The 18781-nt window shown below is 39.8% G+C and overlaps 1 protein-coding gene across 3 annotated transcripts in view; it reads right to left on the reverse strand.

Annotated features, from left to right (window-relative positions):
- The window catches only part of AK5 (adenylate kinase 5), a 274707-nt gene that overhangs the window by 125448 nt on the left and 130478 nt on the right, over window positions 1–18781 (reverse strand). For all 3 annotated transcript variants that reach the window (XM_003127921.6, XM_021096460.1, XM_013996169.2), the window contains exon 7: window positions 1391–1481. In XM_003127921.6, the coding sequence (XP_003127969.4) occupies window positions 1391–1481 (91 nt within the window). The remainder of the gene's footprint in view (window positions 1–1390; window positions 1482–18781) is intronic.

The following is an 18781-nucleotide window of genomic DNA, read 5'->3' on the forward strand; positions in this document are numbered from 1 at the left end:
ACAGCTACATCGCTATGGGATGAAGCCACTTTGAGAGTTGGGGGCTCTAAAGAAGGGGCAGCGGAAATCGCTTCCTTTGCTCCACTGTATTGGCAAACTGAGGGTGTTCAGCAGACAGATAGACCTTCTTAGAGGTCTAAATGAATGGCGTAAAACACCACAGGTGTCAGAGCCTTTTCAGAGCAGTTCTCTTGTTTACATGATCTTACCTGCTTCTCAATAGTCCATCATTCCCTGCAATACAACACCTACATGTAAATAGGACTGAAAATTAGGCAGGTGAGTTTACATCAGTTACCTGCACTCTGTGGGTCTGCTCAGAAAGGCTACCGCCTTCCCTTTCTTTTTATTCTGTCTTTAAAGCTACTCTTGGGGGCTTCAAATATGGCATCGCATTTTAGGTGTGCAGCTTTTTTCTTTATAGCCCAGAAATTTTGGTCTTTATTCACTGAGGCCATCATTGAGAACAGAGACTTGAGAATCATCCACGTGGAACTGATGGTTGAAACTATGAGAGACAATGAGTTGACCAGAGAATGACCTTGGAAAGAGAATGAGAAAAGGGTCAAGGACAGAGCTGTGAGTACTGCCTCCTTAAGGGGATAGGATGACCCTGCACGACTGTGCAACATCAAACTTCTAGACATGGGAAGAGAAGGGACAGAGTCACAACAGGGGCTAAGTGTCAGGATGGTCTGGTCAGACGGAACCAGCGGCTTTTTCCAGGTGAGACATGCATGAGACAGGGAGTCCTGGAAAAACCGTAACTGTTAATTGTTGCATAAAGTATGGGTTAGTTTAATTTTTTAAAATTATGGTAACACAGATCCAAAGCTACACTGCGACTACCTGCTAATTTGCATGTGCAACGACTAGAAGAAAGGCAGTAACCATAAGAGTCAGGTGTATGGTTCTTTTCTATTTTGTTTTGTTTTATTTATTTATTTATTTATTTACTTATTTATTATTTTTTGTCTTTTTGCCATTTTTGGGGGGCCCATGGCATATGGAGGTTCCCAGGCTAGGGGTCTAATCGGAGCTGTTGCCGCCAGCCTACACCAGAGCCATAGCAACTCGGGATCCGAGCCGCATCTGCGACCTACACCACAGCTCAGAGCAACGCCGGATCCTTAACCCACTGAGCAAGGCCAGGGACCGAACCCGCAACCTCATGGTTCCTAGTCGGATTCGTTAACCACTGAGCCACGCCAGGAACTCCCTCTATTTTGTTTTGTACCTTTATTTTTTAAACCAGAAGGTAGAAAGCTCTGAAGACTGCGTCATCCTTCAAACTTTACAGAAGTTTGCTGGGCTCCAACATCACTATGAAGTCCCAGATACCTGTCAGGGGATCAGGGTGTACTGTAGCCTGGAGGACACAGTGACTTACCTGCTGCAGCTTCTTTGTTGGGGAATAACTTGCTGTCAACCGCCATGCTGATGTCATAGAACACCTCATCCTCGTCCCGGTCAGCATCGAACTGGGGGAGATCAGGTCAGACAAGTTGGGAACATGAGAATCGACAAATTAATTCGTTTCAAAATATAATGAGCCCGCATTACACAACTGTATCTCTAATGAAGCAGGACAACAGGAATTAAAGCCTTTGAGTCTGTGATCAGGCAATGAGAGGGCTTTCTAGCCCAGAGAGGGGGGTATTAGAGAGTAAATGCAGTCATTATGGTTAAGAAAAATGTGTGGAATTTTCTTAATTTCCAAAGCAAGCTTTGGAAAAAACCCCCATAACTTTATTGTTAAAAAAAAGAAAGAACCCCTAAACCGAATTTTAGCTCCTACACAGATACTACAGATGCTATGCCATAGGTGTAGTCTGTAGACACTATAGGTTTAGATGTAACAAAAAAATTACAGATTCAAGTATATATTTTACCATCCTCTAAAATTTACAAAATCTTAAATACTTAAAAAAGGTTACATTTAAAAATCCTCTATTTCCTAAGTTGTTCAATGGTTTTCAGAAATGCATTTTTGTCTCTTTAGTTTTTTACAGTAGTTTTACTGAGTTATAATTAATATACAATAAATGGCATACATTTAAAGAATACAAAATGAAAGGTTTTGACATCTGTACACACCTGTGAAACCATCATAAAAGTAAAAGAGTGAACATCTCCATCAACCCCAAAAGTTTCCTTGTGCCCTTTGGGAATTCCTTCCTCCATCCCTCCCCGCCTCAAAAAAAAATCAGGTAATCACTGATATGTTTTCTGTCACTAGAGCTTATTTTCTATCTTTTAGAATTTCATATAAGAGGAATTCCACAGCATGCAATATTTTTGGCTAGTTTAATTTAGCACATTTATTTTGAGATTCATCAAGTTCATTCCCTTTTCATTGCTGAGTAGTACTCAGCATATATATACTGTTAATTCCATCCTGGGTACCTTTTACCTATGACATTGCAGTTTTCATCTCTAGATGTTTCATTTGCATCTTTAAAAATGTTCATGTCTTTATTTAAGGTTTGAATATCTGAAATACAATTATAATAACTTTTGTTCTTTTTTATGGCCAAGTAGTATTCCATTGTGTATATATACCACATTTTCTTAATCCATTCATCTGCTGATAGACATTTAGGTTGCCATTTGCAGCAACATGGATAGAACTAGAGACTCTGATACTAAGTGAAGTAAGTCAAAAAGAAAACAAATACCATATGATATTACTTATATCTGGAATCTAATATATGGCACAAATGAACTTTTCCACAGAAAAGAAACTCATCAACCAGGAGAATAGACTTGTGGTTGCCAAGGGGAAGGGAGTCTGAGGTTAACAGATGCAAACTATTGCATTTGGAGTGGATAAGCAAAGAGATCCTGCTGTATAACACAGGGAACTACATCTAGTCTTGTGATGGGACATGATGGAGGATAATGTGAGAAAAAAAATACACGTGTGTGACTGGGTCACTTTTCTGTACAGTAGAAACTGACAGAACACTGTAAATCAACTATAATGGAAAAAATCATAAAATAAAAAATATAATAACTTTTAATATCCTTCTTTTTTTGGGGAGGGGCCTTTTTGCAATTTCTTGGGCTGCTCCTGTGGCATATGGAGGTTCCCAGGCTAGGGGTCTAATTGGAGCTGTAGCCACCAGTCTATGCCAGAGCCACAACAAGAGGGGATCTGAGCCGCGTCTGCAACCTACACCACAACTCACGGCAACGCCAGGTCCTTAACCCATTGAGCAAGGGCAGGGATCAAACCCGCAACCTCATGGTTCCTATTCGGATTCATTAACCACTGAGCCACGACGGGAACTCCTTAATATCCTTCTTTACTAGTTCTAACATTGTGTCAATTCTGAGTTGGTTTTGACTGATTTTCCCCCATTATTAGAGTAGATTTTCCTGTTTCTTTGCATGCTTGGTAATTTTTTACCAGGTGCCAGGCATTGCTAATTTGACCAGCTGGATGCCAGGTGTATTTGTATTCCTATAAATACTCTTGAGCTTTGCTTGGGAATGTAATTTAGTTACTTGGAAACCTCTTAATCCTTTCAGATCTTTTTAAGATTGGCTGGACTGGACCAGAGCAGTGCTTAGTTTAGGGTTAATTATTCCCTACTGCTGCAGCAAAAACACTTTTAAGTACTCTACTCTGTGCCTTGTGAATGAAGGGGTTTTTCTAGACTGGACGGTAGAAATGAGCACTCTTCCAAGCTCGGTGTGAGCCCGCCACTGTTCAGCTGATCCTTCCCAATGGTTTTCCCCTCAACTTTGGGCAGTTTCCTCACATGCATGTCCTGAGCAGTAGTCTGGTGAATACTGAAGGGGAACCCTCTGCAGACCCCAAAGTTCTCTCTGTGCATCCCTTGCACCTTGAGTACTCTGTCCTCTGAACTGCAGCCACCTTGGTCTCTTGGGCTCTCAGCTCCATCTGCTCAACTTGTGGAGTCCACCAGTCTCCCCAAGGGTCCCTTCTCCCTGCACTGTAGCCAGAGATTCTCCAGCGGTAAGCTGGACCATCACAGGGCTCACCACATTTGTTTCCTTTCTCTCAAGGCATGTCTTACAATTGTTTTCTTTAACATATGTTTTTGTTTGTTTCACATGGGAGGGAAAAATCCAGTTGTTTCAATTCCCTCTTGGCTTTGAGTCTTAATTATGATCTTGAAGGTATTTAAGAAGATTTAAGGGACTTATTCCTTTATATGTTCCTACTGAAGGGTTTCATTATTTTTAATGAGGGACATTCAGAAGCCTAAATTAGAAAGTTATTTCCTAAGCTCCCCTTACATACTTAAAGCACATCCACATTGTGCTTTTTTTTAAAAAAAAAAATATATATAATGATTTTTATTTTTATTATAGCTGGTTTACAGTGTTCTGTCAATTTTCTACTGTACAGCATGGTGACCCAGTTACACATATATGTAGATTCTTTTTTCTCACATGGTGCTTTAAAGTGCTTTCACTATGACACAACAGCCCATGGGAAAGGTCAGGCAGATTGGCTTGTTTCTATTTTACAGGTGAGGAAATATAGTCAGAGATATTATGACTTTCTCAAGTCAAACTGCTAAGAAGCAGGAAAACTGGGACTTGAGCTTAGGATGACTGGCACTTTCCATCCTACCAGCCTCCTTATGATCATCAGAGTCAGAGAGAGAGAGCCCTGCTGCTCAAATAAGTGTTAACACAGCCATGTTATCTACAAGCAAGGGGAGGAGAGCAGGTGGTGGTTAGGGCAGATACAGGCACAATTAGTGCCACCTTAATGCAGTGCTTCCCAAACACACAGACCAGGGCTGGTGCTTTCTCTTTCAAACTAACTGCCAGCTATCATCACAAAGGGGTAAGATTTACTAAGAGGGGCTTCATTTTTTTTTTCTTGGACTTTTGAAGAATGGGTGGCCTTTGATTGGTTCTGTGCTTTGAACAGGTGTGCATGCATTTACACACACACACACAGACACACACACAAACCTTTTTTTTTTTTTTTTACTTTGGGGATTGCAGAATAAGGAGTGCAAGAGGCAGATTTCCTAGGAGATATTCTACCCTCTAACTAATTTGAATAAGGATATGTTTAGTTTTGGCACAGACTAAAGTACCAGCTTGTCCAACCCAAAAGGCAAAATGCAAAAAGTAAAACATCATTCATGAAAACACTCAACAAATATCTGCTGAGTATCTACTATGCCCTAGGTAGACTCTTCAACTGACCACTCCTAAGCGTCTGGATGATGAACACAGATCACTAGGAAGGAACATAGAATCAACTGGAAAACAAGGTTTTACATGGCAATAAATACATATTTATCAATAATTACCTTAAATGTCAATGGACTGAATGCTCCAATCAAAAGTCACAGAGTGGCAGACTGGATTAAAAAAACAAGAGCCTACAATATGCTGTCTACAAGAGACTCACCTTAGGGCAAAGGACACATATACACTGAAAGCGAGGGGGTGTAAAAAGATATTTCATGTGAATAAAAATGATAGGAAAGCAGGATTCACATTACTCATATCAGACAAAAGAGATTTTAAAACTAAGGCCATAAAGAAAGACAAAGAAAGATACTATTTAATGATAAAAGGATTAATTAAAGAAGAGGATATTACATTTGTTAATATACATATATGCCCCTAATACAGGAGCACCCAAATATATACAACAAATACTAACAGACATAAAAAGAGAAATTGATGGGAATACAACAATAGTAGGAGATTTTAAAACCCACTCACATCAATGGACAGATCCTCTAGACAGAAAATCAATAAGGCAACAGAGATCGTAAATGACACAATAAAAAGTCAGACTTAATTGAGATTTTCAGGACATTCCATCCAAAAAAAATCAGAATATACATTCTTTTCAAGTGAACATAGAACATTCTCAAGGACTGACCACACACTGGGGCACAAAGCTAACCTCAACAAATTTAGGAGTATAGAAATTATTTCAATCATCAAATACTTATTATTTGCTTTTGCAAAGCCATACACATTAATGGTTCTCAACCAGGAATGATTTTGTTCACCCCTCCCACCCCTACCAAGACATTGGGCAATGTTAGTAGACATTCCTGGTTGTCACAACTGGTGGGAGGAGGCTACTGGACAAGGATGCTTCTAAATATCTTATAGTACACAGGACAGCCCCCTCACTGCAAAGACTTATCCAGTTGAAAATGTCAATAATGCTAAAGTTGAGAAACCTTCACCTACACCAAAGCATTCTCAGTTTTCTAGTTTCTAAACAGTGTTTTGAAACTCGAGTAGCAATGATTTTCCCTCCTTCCTTCCTTCTTTCCTCCTTCCCTCCCTTCCACCCTCTCCCTTGCCCTCCTTTTCTCTCTCTCTCTGTCTGGTTTGGAGCCACAAGAACCCATGCTGTAAACCTCAAAATGCAAAGGATAGCAGAAGTGATAACACTGTGGGGGGAGCATAGGTAAATAGTGATGAAGGTTCCAGGAATGGCAATTTATTTACATCTCATAGGTCAAAAATGAGCTTCAGGGGCAGATGTAATTGGAAGCACTAGACCAGATGATGTCTGAGGTTGTTCCCAGCTCTGAAATTCTGATGAGATGGACACTTTATCTTTTCAGTGATTGTTATTTACTGCCTAGCAATCAAAACAAATCTTGCTTCTTCTCCCAAGGGAAGGAACTCACAGAGGACATGGTCTGCATGATTTGTTTTATGTCATTTAACGTAAGAGGGCTGGGGAGGTCAATTGGAAATTTCAAAATGAGATGCTTACCAAATTCCCTAGTTCACTCACAACACATGTTTTAATTTGAATAACAAATATTGCAACAACTTTCAGAACCACACAAAATGTATCTAGATTAGGAAAGGAAATTATAGTAGATTGAGTAGAATTAGGCCCCATCTGAGGAGAAAGCAACAATGATGGTTTGCAATTTTAATGGCAGAAATGAGCTCCTGTTTTTGTTTTCTTTTGGCTCTGATTATCAGGCGCCAAAAGGCCGCCCAGATCTTCATAGAGACAAGGCTTTCTGTATTCTCTAACTAGGAATGTTAGGCCAATGAAATATCCTAAATGGATTCAAAAGAGAGGATAACGGTTCAAATTTTCTAGATTCCAACTTTCATTAAACTTAGATCTGTCTACTGTTTTTTTTTTTTTTCTCTGCTTCAACATTTAAGGAGGAAATAAACTGGCTCTGTTATTAGTATTGCCCCAGCTTTATATATCCCATAAGTATCATTCTCTTAGCATCAAACCAGCTTCTTGAATGTTTTACATCTCCCTGGTTTCTTGCAAGTGATTTCAATTAAGCATGCTCTCTACAAATAGTAGGGTTAGGGTCATTTGCTACTGGAGATCCCTCACTATGCAGAACACTGGCCCTTCAAATCTTTTCTTTTATATATCTAGAGACTTCCTTCTAAAGAATGTACTGGCTGATATTCTCCTCACAGGACTTTGTATTTCTCCAGCAAAAATTGAAGTTTGCATTAAAATACTAATCATTTAAAAACCTGGAGTTCCCATCATGGCACAGCAGAAACGAATCCGACTAGAAGCCATGAGGTCGAGGGTTCAATCCTTGGCCTCAGGCAGTGGGTTTAAGGGTCTGGTGTTGCCAAGAGCTGTGGTGTAGGTCTCAGACGCAGCTTGGATCCTGCATTGCTGTGGCTGTGGTGTAGGCCAGCAGCTATAGCTCTGACTAGACCCCTAGCCTGGGAAGCTCCATAGGCCTCGGGTGCGGCTCTAAAAAGCAAAAGCAAAAACAAAAACAAAACAAAAAATTTATGGTAACTGGAGGCAGGATCAAGGTGGTGGAAGAGTAAGATGTGATGCTCACCTTCTCACACAAACACATCAAAAAACCCATCTTTACTTAGAATGATTAGCACAAGACATCTACTGAATGCTGGTGGAAGACCTTAAACCTCCTCCAAAAAGACCAAGAAGCCTTCCACATAACTAGGTAGAACAAAAGGAAAAAAGAGAGAGAAAGGAATCAGGATGGGACTAGCCCTTCTGAGAGAGAGCTGTGAAAGAGGAAAGGAACCCATACCCTGGGAAGCCACCTAACTGATGGGGAGATCAGCTGAGATGGAGGGAACTTGAAGCCTCAGAGAAAAGTGCATCAGCTGGAATGAGGATGGCAAGGCAAAGAGAGAGCTGCACAGACAACTGGTCCTACCTCCTGGGATACCACAGGCTAAGATGCTCAGAAGGGAACTTGGCACTGAGACTCAGGCTCCAGAGATTAGTTTCAGGGAGAGGACTAGGGTTGGCTGTGTGGACACAGCCTGGGGGTGCTAGGGAGCAGTGCACTAAGGGCTGGGGAGTGGACTGCCACAGCCAGGGGAACTGGGGAGGAGGTCTGGGCCTGCAGGAGAAGCAAGGCACCATTGTTGCTGAGGACAAGAGAAGGAGGGGTGGACCACCACAGAAATGTTTTTCTCTGCACATGCACAGACCCTCGGAGGGTGGGGCTATTGGTAGCGAGTTGCCTCTTGCCCGGGCTAAGTGCACAGACTAAGTGTGACGGGGTGCCTCTTGCATATCTACAGGCAGTGAGGGCAAACCTCTGCAGTCATCTCAGCTTCCAGGGGTGGGTGTGGCCCGTCACCACTACGGATCTGTAAACATCTGCAGCCCCAGTCACCTCAGAGGTCGACACAGAGGAGGGCACTGCAAACCCAGCACCACTTGCTGCTCTCACTCCTCTGGGAAAGGATGTGGACACGCTCTGCTGTTGCCGCTGCCAAATGCTCTGAGTGCCACCTATACCTGTCTGAGGGTCACTGCCACTTACCAGGGGCCTGCAACTAGGAGTAGCCTGTGCCAACTTCCCATGAGTTGCCACTCTCAAGGGCCCAGCAACTGGGCGCTGGCTACTAGCTTTGCCCATGGCCTCCATCTCCCTGGAAGCACATGTAGCACCCTATCAAGGGGATAATAGCCTGTGCATACTGAGGAAAGACACAGCAAGCATCCAAATCAAAAGCAGCCCTCACCCACCCACCAGAAAAATAACAAGCCCTCACAAAATACCTCAGGGGTGTTCTTGCATAAAAATAGCCATCCAAGACCACAGTAGTTGTTTTTCCTAAACTCACAGAAAAACAAAAATATAAGCAAAATGAAGAAGCCTGGGAATAATTCCTGGTTAAAAGAACAGGAGAATTCCCCTGAAGGAGCAAACAATGAAATAGACCTCTGCAGTCTAATGGACATTGAGTTCAAAAGGAGATAGTCAAAATACTGAAGGAATTAAGAGTGAATACGAAGGAATTATGATTGGATATGAACAGTAATGCAGATTATTTTAGAATGGAAGTAGAGAATATAAGAAGGAGACAAGAAAAATTATAAAATTCATTTGCAGAGACATGAACTGAGTTAAAGGCACCAAAAAGAAGAATGAATAATGCAGAGGAATGAATAAGTGACTTGGAAGATAGAATAATGGCCATTACCCAATCAGGACAGCAGACAGAAAACCAAATGAATAAACATGAAAGCAATATAAGAAATCTAGGGGATAATATAAAGCTGGGCAATCTATGCATATTAGAGATTCCACAAGGAGAATTAGAAGAAAAGGAGATTAAAAATATATTTGAAGAAGTTATGGTTGAAAACTTTCCAAATCTAAAGGAAACAGATATCAAGATAATGGAAGCACAGAGGGCCCCAAACAAGTTAAACCCAAACAGATGCACACCAAGACACAGTATAATAAAAAATGTCAAAAGTTAAAGGTAAGGAGAAAATTCTAAAGACAGCCAGAGAAAGACAAAGAATTAATTATAAGGGAACTCCCATAAGGCCATCAGCTGCTTTCTCTACAGAAACACTACGGGCCAGAAGAAAGTGGCAACATATATTCAAATATCTAAAAGGGAAAAATTTGCAGCCTAGAAAACTATACCCAGCAAGAATAACATTTAAAATAGAAGAAGAGGAGTTCCCTTCATGGCTTAGTGCTTAACGAACCTGACTAGAATCTATGAGGATGCAGGTTCAATCCCTGGCATCATTCAGTGGGTTAAGGATCTGACATCGCTGTGTGGTGTAGGCCTCAGACACGGCTTGGATTCTGAGTTGCTGTGGCTGTGGTGTAGGCTGGTGGCTATAGCTCTGATTTGACCCCTAGCCTGGGAACTTCCATATGCTGGTGGCTATGGCCCCGAGAAGAAAAAAATAAAATAAAATAAAATAAGAAATAAAGAATTTCTCCAACAAACAAAAACTAAAAGAATACAGCAATAATAAACCCATTCTAAAAGAAATACCAAAGGTCTCCTCAAAAGAAAAAAGAAGAAGAAACAGGATGGAAGAAATCACAACTGGAAAGGAATCACTTAAATAAGCCAGTATAACGATTCAAAAGGAACAAAAAAACTATTGTAAAAGCGATGATAGATGCAAGTGACAGCAAAAGGATTCACATGAAGATTTTTAAAAAGGACATAAAATTATAAAGTGTGAGGATGGAAAGTAAAAAAAATCTAGACTCTTTTTTACAATGTGTTTGAGCCTATATGACTATCAGGCTAAAGCAAGCAGATAGAGGAAAGGGTTAACATACTTGAAAAATAGGGCAACCACAAATCAAAACCAAACATTACATTCACAAAAACTAAAAAGAAGCGGACACAAGCATAAAATAAAAGAAAATCATTCAACCAAAAAAAAAAAAAAAAAGGAACAAAGAAGAAACATAGAATCAACTGGAAAACAAGGTTTTACATGGCAATAAATACATATTTATTAATAATTACCTTAAATGTCAATGGACTGAATGCTCCAATCAAAAGTCACAGAGTGGCAGACTGGATAAAAAACCAAGAGCTTACAATATGCTGCCTACAAGAGACTTACCTTGGAGCAAAAGACATATATAAATTGAAAGTGAGGGGATGGAAAAAGATATTTAATGCGAATGGAAAAGACAGGAAAGGAAGAGTTGCAATACTCATATCAGATAAAAAAGACTTTAGAACAAAGGCCATAAAGACAAAGAAGGACACTATTTAATGATAAAGGGATCCATTCGAGAAGGTGATATTACACTCATTAGTATATATAGTGCTAATATAGGAGCATCCAAATACATACAACAAATACTAACAGACATAAAAGGAGAAATGGATAGGAATACAATAATAGCAGGAGATTTTAAAAACCCACTCATATCAACGGACAGCTCCTCTAGACAGAAAATCAATAAGGCAACAGAGATCCTAAATGACATGATAAAAAGTCAGACTTAATTGAGATTTTCAGGACATTACATTCAAAAAAATCAGAATATACATTATTTTCAAGTGCACATCGAAAAGGATTGACCACATACTGGGGCACAAAACTAACTTCAACAAATTTAAGAGGATAGAAATTATTTCAAGCATCTTCTCTGACCACAATGACATGACGCTAGAAATCAACCACAAGAAAAGAAATGAGAAAAAACTGACTACATGGAGACTAAACAAAATGCTATTAAAAAAACAATGGGTCAATGAAGAAATAAAAAGGGAAATTAAAAAATACCTCAAGACAAATGACAATGAATACACACCATTCAAAATCTATGGGATGCCACAAAAGCAGTTCTTAGAGGGAAGTTCACAGCAATATGGGCCTTCTTCAAAAAAGAAGAAAAATCTCAAATCAACAACTTAAGCTACCACCTTAAAGAATTAGAAAAAGAATAAACAAAACCTAGTCAGTAGAAGGAAGGAAATCATGAAGATCAGAGAGGAAATCAATATAATAGAGATTCGGAAAACAACAACAACAAAAAATCAATAAAACCAAGAGCTGGTTCTTTGAAAAGATAAACAAAATTGACAAACCTCTGGCCAAATTCACCAAGAAGAGGAGATAAAGAACTCAAACAAAATAAGAAATGAAAAAAGAGAAATCTCAATGGATACTCCAGAAATAAATTAAAAAAAAAAGCACAAGAGAATTATATGCCAACAAATTTGACAATCTAGAAGAAACGGACAACTTTCTAGAGATATATATCCCACCAAAACTGAATCAAGAAGAAATAGATCAATTAAACAGACTGATCACTAGAAATGAAATCGAATATGTAATAAAAATACTCCCTACAAACAAAAGTCCAGGACCAGATGGCTTCACAAGCAAATTCTACTAAATATACAAAGAATAACTTATACCCATCCTTCTTAAACTTTTTTCCGAAAGTTTGAAGAAGGAACACTCACAAAGACATTCAGTGAAGCCACCATCACCCTAATACCAAAACCAAACAAAGATACTACAAAAAAGAAAATTATAAGGCAACATCTTTGATGAATATAGATGCAAAAATTCTCAACAAAATTTTTGCCAACTGAATCCAACAGCACATAAAAAAGATCATATACCACAACCAAGTGGGATTCATTCCAGGTTCACAAGGATGATTCTACATATGCAAATCAATCAACATCATACACCACATTAACAAAAGAAAAGTAAAAAAAACCACATGATCCTCTAGATGCAGAAAAAGCATCTGACAAAATCCAATATCAATTCATGAAAAAACTCTTACCAAAGTGGGTATAGAAGGAACATACCTTAACATAATCAAAGCCATTTATGACAAACCCAAGCCAACCTAATACTTAATGAAGAGAAGCTGAAAGTCTTCCTGCTAAAATCTGGAACAAGATAAGGATGCCCACTTTCACCACTTTTATTCAACATAGTATTGGGAGTCTTAGCCATAGCAATCAGATAAACAAAAGCAATAAAAGGTATCCAAATTGTAATAGAAGAGGTAAAATTGTCACTTTATGCAGAAAACCCTAAGGGCTCCACAGACGAACTACTTGAACTGACCAATCAGTTCAGCAAAATAGCAGCATACAATACTAACATTCAGAAATTGGTTGCAATTCTGTATACTAACAATGAAATATTAGAAAAGGAATATAAAAATACAATATCTTTTAAAATTGCACCCCCCAAAATTAAATACCTGGGACTAGCCTATCAAGGAGGTGAAAGACACATATACTGAGAACTATAAAATATTAATCAAGGAGATTAAAGAGGATTCAAAGAAATGGAAAGCTATTCTATGCTCCTGGATTGGAAGAATTAATATTGTTAAAATGGCCATACTACCCAAAGCAATCTACAGACTCAAGGTAATCCCTATCAAATTACCCATGTCATTTTTCACAGAAGTATAACACATGATCCAAAACTTTATACGGAGCCATAAAAGACCCAGAATTGCCAAAGCAATCCTGAGGAACAAAAAAACAAGCAGGAGGCATAACTCTCCGAGACTTCAGGCAATATTGCAAAGCTACAGTAATCAAGTCATTGTGGTACTGGTACAAAAACAGACACACAGACTAATGGAAGAGAAAGAGAAATAAATCCAGACACCTACGGTCAATTTGTCTTCAACAAAGGAAGCAAGAATATAAAATGGGAAAAAGTCTCGTCAGCTAGTGCTGCTGGGATAACTGGACATCTGCCTGTAAATCAATGAAACTAGAACACACCCTCACACCATGCACAAATATAAACTAAAAATGGCTTAAAGCCTTAAACATAAGACAAGACACCATAAAACTCCTAAAAGAGAACATAGGCAAAACATTCTCTCACATCAACTACATTTTTTTTTTGTACTAATGTCAGTCTCCCAAAGCAATAGAAATAAAAACAAAAATAAACCAACGGAACCTAATCCAACTTACAGGCTTTTGCACAGCAAAGGGAACCATTAAAAAAAAAACCCCAAAAGACAGCATACAGAATGGGAGAAAATAGTTTTAAACAATGCAACCAACAAGGGCTTAATCTCCAAAAATACAAACAACTCATATGATCAACAGCAAAAAAACAAACAACTCAATTAAAAAATGGGCAGGAGACCTGAATATACATTTTTACAAAGAAGAGATACAGATGGCCAACAGGTGCATGTAAAAAATGCTAAACATCACAAATTATTAGATAAATGAAAGTCAAACTACAATGAGATACCACCACAAATGGGTCAGAATGGTTATCATTAGTAAGTCTACAGATAACAAATGCTGGAGAGGGTGAGAAAAGGAACCCTCCTATACTGTTGGTGGGAATGTAAAGTGGTACAATCACTATGGAAAACAGTGTGGAGGTACCACAGAAAACTAAATATAGAACTACCATATGATCCAGCAATCCTACCCCTGGGCATAGATCCAGACAAAACTTTCATTGAAAAAGATACATGCACCCCTATATTCATTGCAGCACTATTCACAACAGCCAAGACATGGAAACAACCTAAATGTCCATTGACAGATGACTGGATTAAGAAGATGTGGTACATATACACAGTGGAATACTACTCAGCCATAAAGAAAGAAAATAATGCCATTTGCAGCAACATGGATGGAACTAGAGACTCTCATACTAAGTGAAGTAAGTCAGAAAGAGAAAGACCAATGCCATATGATATCACTAATTTGTGGAATCTATTATAAGACACAAATGAACTTATCTACAGAAAAGAAACAAACTCATGGACATAGAGAACAGACTTGTGGTTGCCAAGGTAGAGGGGGAAAGAGTGGGATGGACTGGGAGTTTGGGGTTAGTAGATGCAAATTATTGCATTTGGAGTGGATAAGCAATGAGATCCTGTGGTCCTGTGGTATTCAGATATCCCTGCATAGCACAGGGAACTATATATAATCACTTGTGATAGAACATGATGGAGGAAAATGTAAGAAAAAGAATGTATACATACGTATAACCGGGTCACTTTGCTATATAGCAGAAATCAACAGAACACTGTAAATCAAATATAATAAAAAATTTAAAAAATGAAATTGAAAAAAAACTTGTGGTAATGAATGAAATCTAGTTACTAGCGATGGAGTCATGACAGTTTACATTATTCTGCAGAGCTGTGTTTCTGAAGTTTCATAATTAACCACAGAATTGGAAAGAGATGCACTGAAGTAGATTTGGTTGGGGGTAAGAAATGTGCAGATAGCATTTGGTCTGAGAAAGCCAAACCAATCCCATGTTTTGATGAGCAGAATTCCTGTGGTATGTTCCTGCCGACTTCGATATATAGAATATGTCTCTTTACAGAATGAAATAAGGGCGGAACATGAATGAAAGAAGATCTAAAAACAGACATGATTGATATGCAAAGTGATGAGTACAGGAACACTAGAAAGTTGTGGGTAACTGAGTAAAAGACTCTTCCAGCTTTTTATACTGTCTTTATTTTCATTAGACATTCAGACTTTGGACAGCATCTAAAACTTTGTTGCGAAAAACTCAGCACAATAAGGACATCCCAGAGAAAACGGCTGCGATATTTATGACATGCTTTAGGAAAAAATTTCTTCGTGAATTTGAAACCTCAACAGTGTAGTAATGACTGACTTATGCTGCTAGAGAGACCCAGAAAGGAAGGCACTCCAGAGAATTTTGATTACTCTCGCTACACTAGCTCCGAGGACACTTTCTAGAATCTTTATGAGTACTCAATAGCACAAATGTACTAAATAAAGCACTAGATACTGTTGCCATTTTTTGGAGCATGTATTAGTGCCATGCATTGTTAGAGGATTTCTTTATACACTTTTATCATTTGATCCATACGATATTACTTAAAAGAGGTGTCATAGTTCCTGGTGGCCTAGGAGTTAAGGATCCAGCATTGTCACTACTATAGTGCAGGTTCAATCCCACGCCTGGGAACTTCTGCATGCCACAAGCGTGGCCAGAAAAAGGGGGGCTATTCCAATCCTTCGATTGAAAAACTGAGCTTCAGGAGTTCCTGTTGTGGCTCAGCAGGTTAAGAACCTGACATAGTGTCCATGAGGATGTGGGTTTGATCCCTGGCCTCTCTCAGTGGGTTAAGGATCCAGCATTGCTGCAAACTGCAGTGTAGGTTGCAGATGCAGCTCAAATCCTGCATTTCTGGGGTATAGGCTGGCAGCTCCAGTTTGGATTCAATCCCTTGCCTGGGAACTTCCATATGACACAGATGGAGCTGTAAAAAGAAGAAAACAAAACTAAACTAAACTTCAAAATTAAATAACTTGTCCAAGGTCCTGTCAGTGGTTGAGCCAGGCTCTGAATCCACAGGTATCTTCACTGAACTGCCAAGGCTGTCACAATCAGCTCTCAGCTCCATGGGCAGCCTTAGATCTTAGCTGGGCTCTTGCACAACACATTAGGGCTAAAGTCCTAAAGGAGTACTCAGGACAGACCTCTAAGAATCCTTTGATACCACACCAAGCCAGGTCTGGATGCAATATACGCAAATATTTTTGATTTTTTTTCTTTCTTTTCTTTCTTTTTTTTTTTTTTTTTTTTTTTTTTTTTTTTTTTTTTTTTTTTTTGCTTTTTAGGGCTGCACTCAAGGCATACGGAAGTTCCTAGGCTAGGGGTTGCATTGGAGCTGCAGCTGCTGGCCTACACCACAATGTGGGATCTGAGCTATCTGTGACCTACACCACAGCTCACAGCAATGTTGGATCCTTAACCCACTGATCCTCATAGATACTAATTGGATTTGTTTCCACTGTGCTGCAACAGGAACTCCAAAACTTTTTGATTTTCTTCTCCATTTTGAGGCCATAGTAGGTGATTTTATTTCTTTGCATGATATGTGTACCCTGCCAGAGGGCTGTGGCTGTTGGCAGAACATCCCTGCAGGCTGGCCAGGAACATCAGAAGGAGCAAGTACAAGCTAAGTTGATGGTAAGAGGCAGATACTTTTCCAACTCCAAATGGGGCTCTCTCTCAGAGTCTTTAGTTGAAAGCTATCAGTTTCACAGGGAAGCTGGCTAGTGTTCTTCCATTCTTTTTGTCTACTGTTCATTCTCGTTACCCTTCCCAGGAGCCTTCTAAAACTTTTCTCTGCAAACAACCTTGCCCTTCAGTTTGTTCAGAGGAATGAAGTCATCTAGCAGGGATTCAGTTTTTCCCCTCTCATTACCGCTGCATCCTTCCCCAGCAGTCACAGAAAGAGTAGGCCTACCCTCCTTCCAAGAGCCTCCTGGGGTTGGAGAATAGATTTCTGATATGAGTCCACCTTTGGTCTAGCACTTCCTGTGGCAGCTGCTCTGGTTCTGCCCCAGGGGGTTCCCCATCTACCAGCCCCTGAGGCACAGCCTTGGTTCAGCTGCTCCCCCTCACATCCCAGCCAGGCTTTCTTCAGCTCTGCCTTTAATTGACAGGGAGCATTCCAGACTCCCTTCCCAGAGGTCGGTCTCTGCTCTGGCTGTCTCATTACGGGGTGGGGGATCCAAAGCCAGACCACTTGCAATAAGAGGGGAGAGGCCAGGCCTCAGGACATGCAGAAGGTTGCCGCAGAGAGAGAAGAGCAAAAGCATAAAGAATCCAAGTAGGTGGGGGAAACTGGCTCTAGAACAATTCTTGAGCTGAAGGGTATGAGGCTGCAGTAGTTGATTTTTAATTCTCTACAGGCTCAAGTAGAGCCATAGACAGATGTCCTCAGACTGACCAATGTCCAGAGCATGAAGGGATAGCAAGCACCCAATATTTGGCTCACAGATCTGCTGGTGTTATGGAAGCATACTTTTCAAATGAAGTTGCTTCACATGGCATCTTAAAAAAAGCCAAACTCCAGAAACAAGAGAGTAGAACTCTGGTTTCCAGGGGCTGGGGATATGGGAAAGAGGGAGATGTCTGTCAAAGGGTACACATTTCCATTGTAAGATGAATAAATTTTGTGGATCCATATACAGCACTGGGACTATAGTTAAGAAGAGTCTATCATATACCAGAAAGTTGCTAAGAGAATAGATCTTAAGTGTTCTCGCCACACACACACAATTATGTCAGGTGGTGAATGTGTTAACTAACTTTATTGTGGGAATTATTTCATGACGTATGTAGCAAATCATTGCATTGTATATCTGAGACTTAAACAAGGTTATATGTCAATTTTATCTTAACCTGGAAAAAAAAATTAAAGTAAAATTAGGTTGCTACAGAAAGCATGTAAATGGTATGTACAGTCTAATGAAGGTAGCTGAAATAACCCTTATTTTAGAACATGCCAAAGGATTTAGTATTTTATTAAGATGCTCCTGCTGAATGATGCATTGCTTCTTACTCAAAAGTTAACTAAGGAATAGATCTGTAACCCAGCAAATATGTTGATGGCTTTGTCAAATGAGCAAGTTTTAGAATAGGTTTTGAGAGCAGTAGAATTTCTATCCAATCTCTTATAGCATTTATACAATGCAATTCAATTTAGTAAAGATTCCTTGAACACTCGCTCTGTCCCAGTTTTGTGCGGGGTACCAAAGATACATGGAGGGAAGATTAAGTCATGTTAGATTTTCTGTAATCACAAAGGCACCAACAAGGACTAAAATACTTTGGAAAGATTTGATTTAAAAAAGATTAGGAGGAGTTCCTGTCGTGGCACAGTGGTTAACGAATCTGACTGGGAACCATGAGGTTGCAGGTTCAATCCCTGACCTTGCTCAGTGGGTTAAGGATCCGGTGCTGCCCTGAGCTGTGGTGTGGGTCGCAGATGCGGCTCGGATCCCGAGTTGCTGTGGCTGTGGTGTAGGCCGGTGGCTACAGCTCCGATTGGACCCCTAGCCTGGGAACCTCCAAATGCCACGGGAGCAGCCCTAGAAAAGGCAAAAAGACAAAAAAAAAAAAAAAAAAAAAAAAGTTGGAAGCTCCCATTGTGGCTCAGCGGTAAGGAGCCTGACTAGTATCCGTGAGGATGTGGATTCGATTGCTGGCATCCTTCAGTGGGTTAAGGATCCGGCA

Source organism: Sus scrofa, chromosome 6, assembly GCF_000003025.6.
Source record: "Sus scrofa isolate TJ Tabasco breed Duroc chromosome 6, Sscrofa11.1, whole genome shotgun sequence".
NCBI classification, from domain to species: Eukaryota; Metazoa; Chordata; class Mammalia; order Artiodactyla; family Suidae; genus Sus; species Sus scrofa.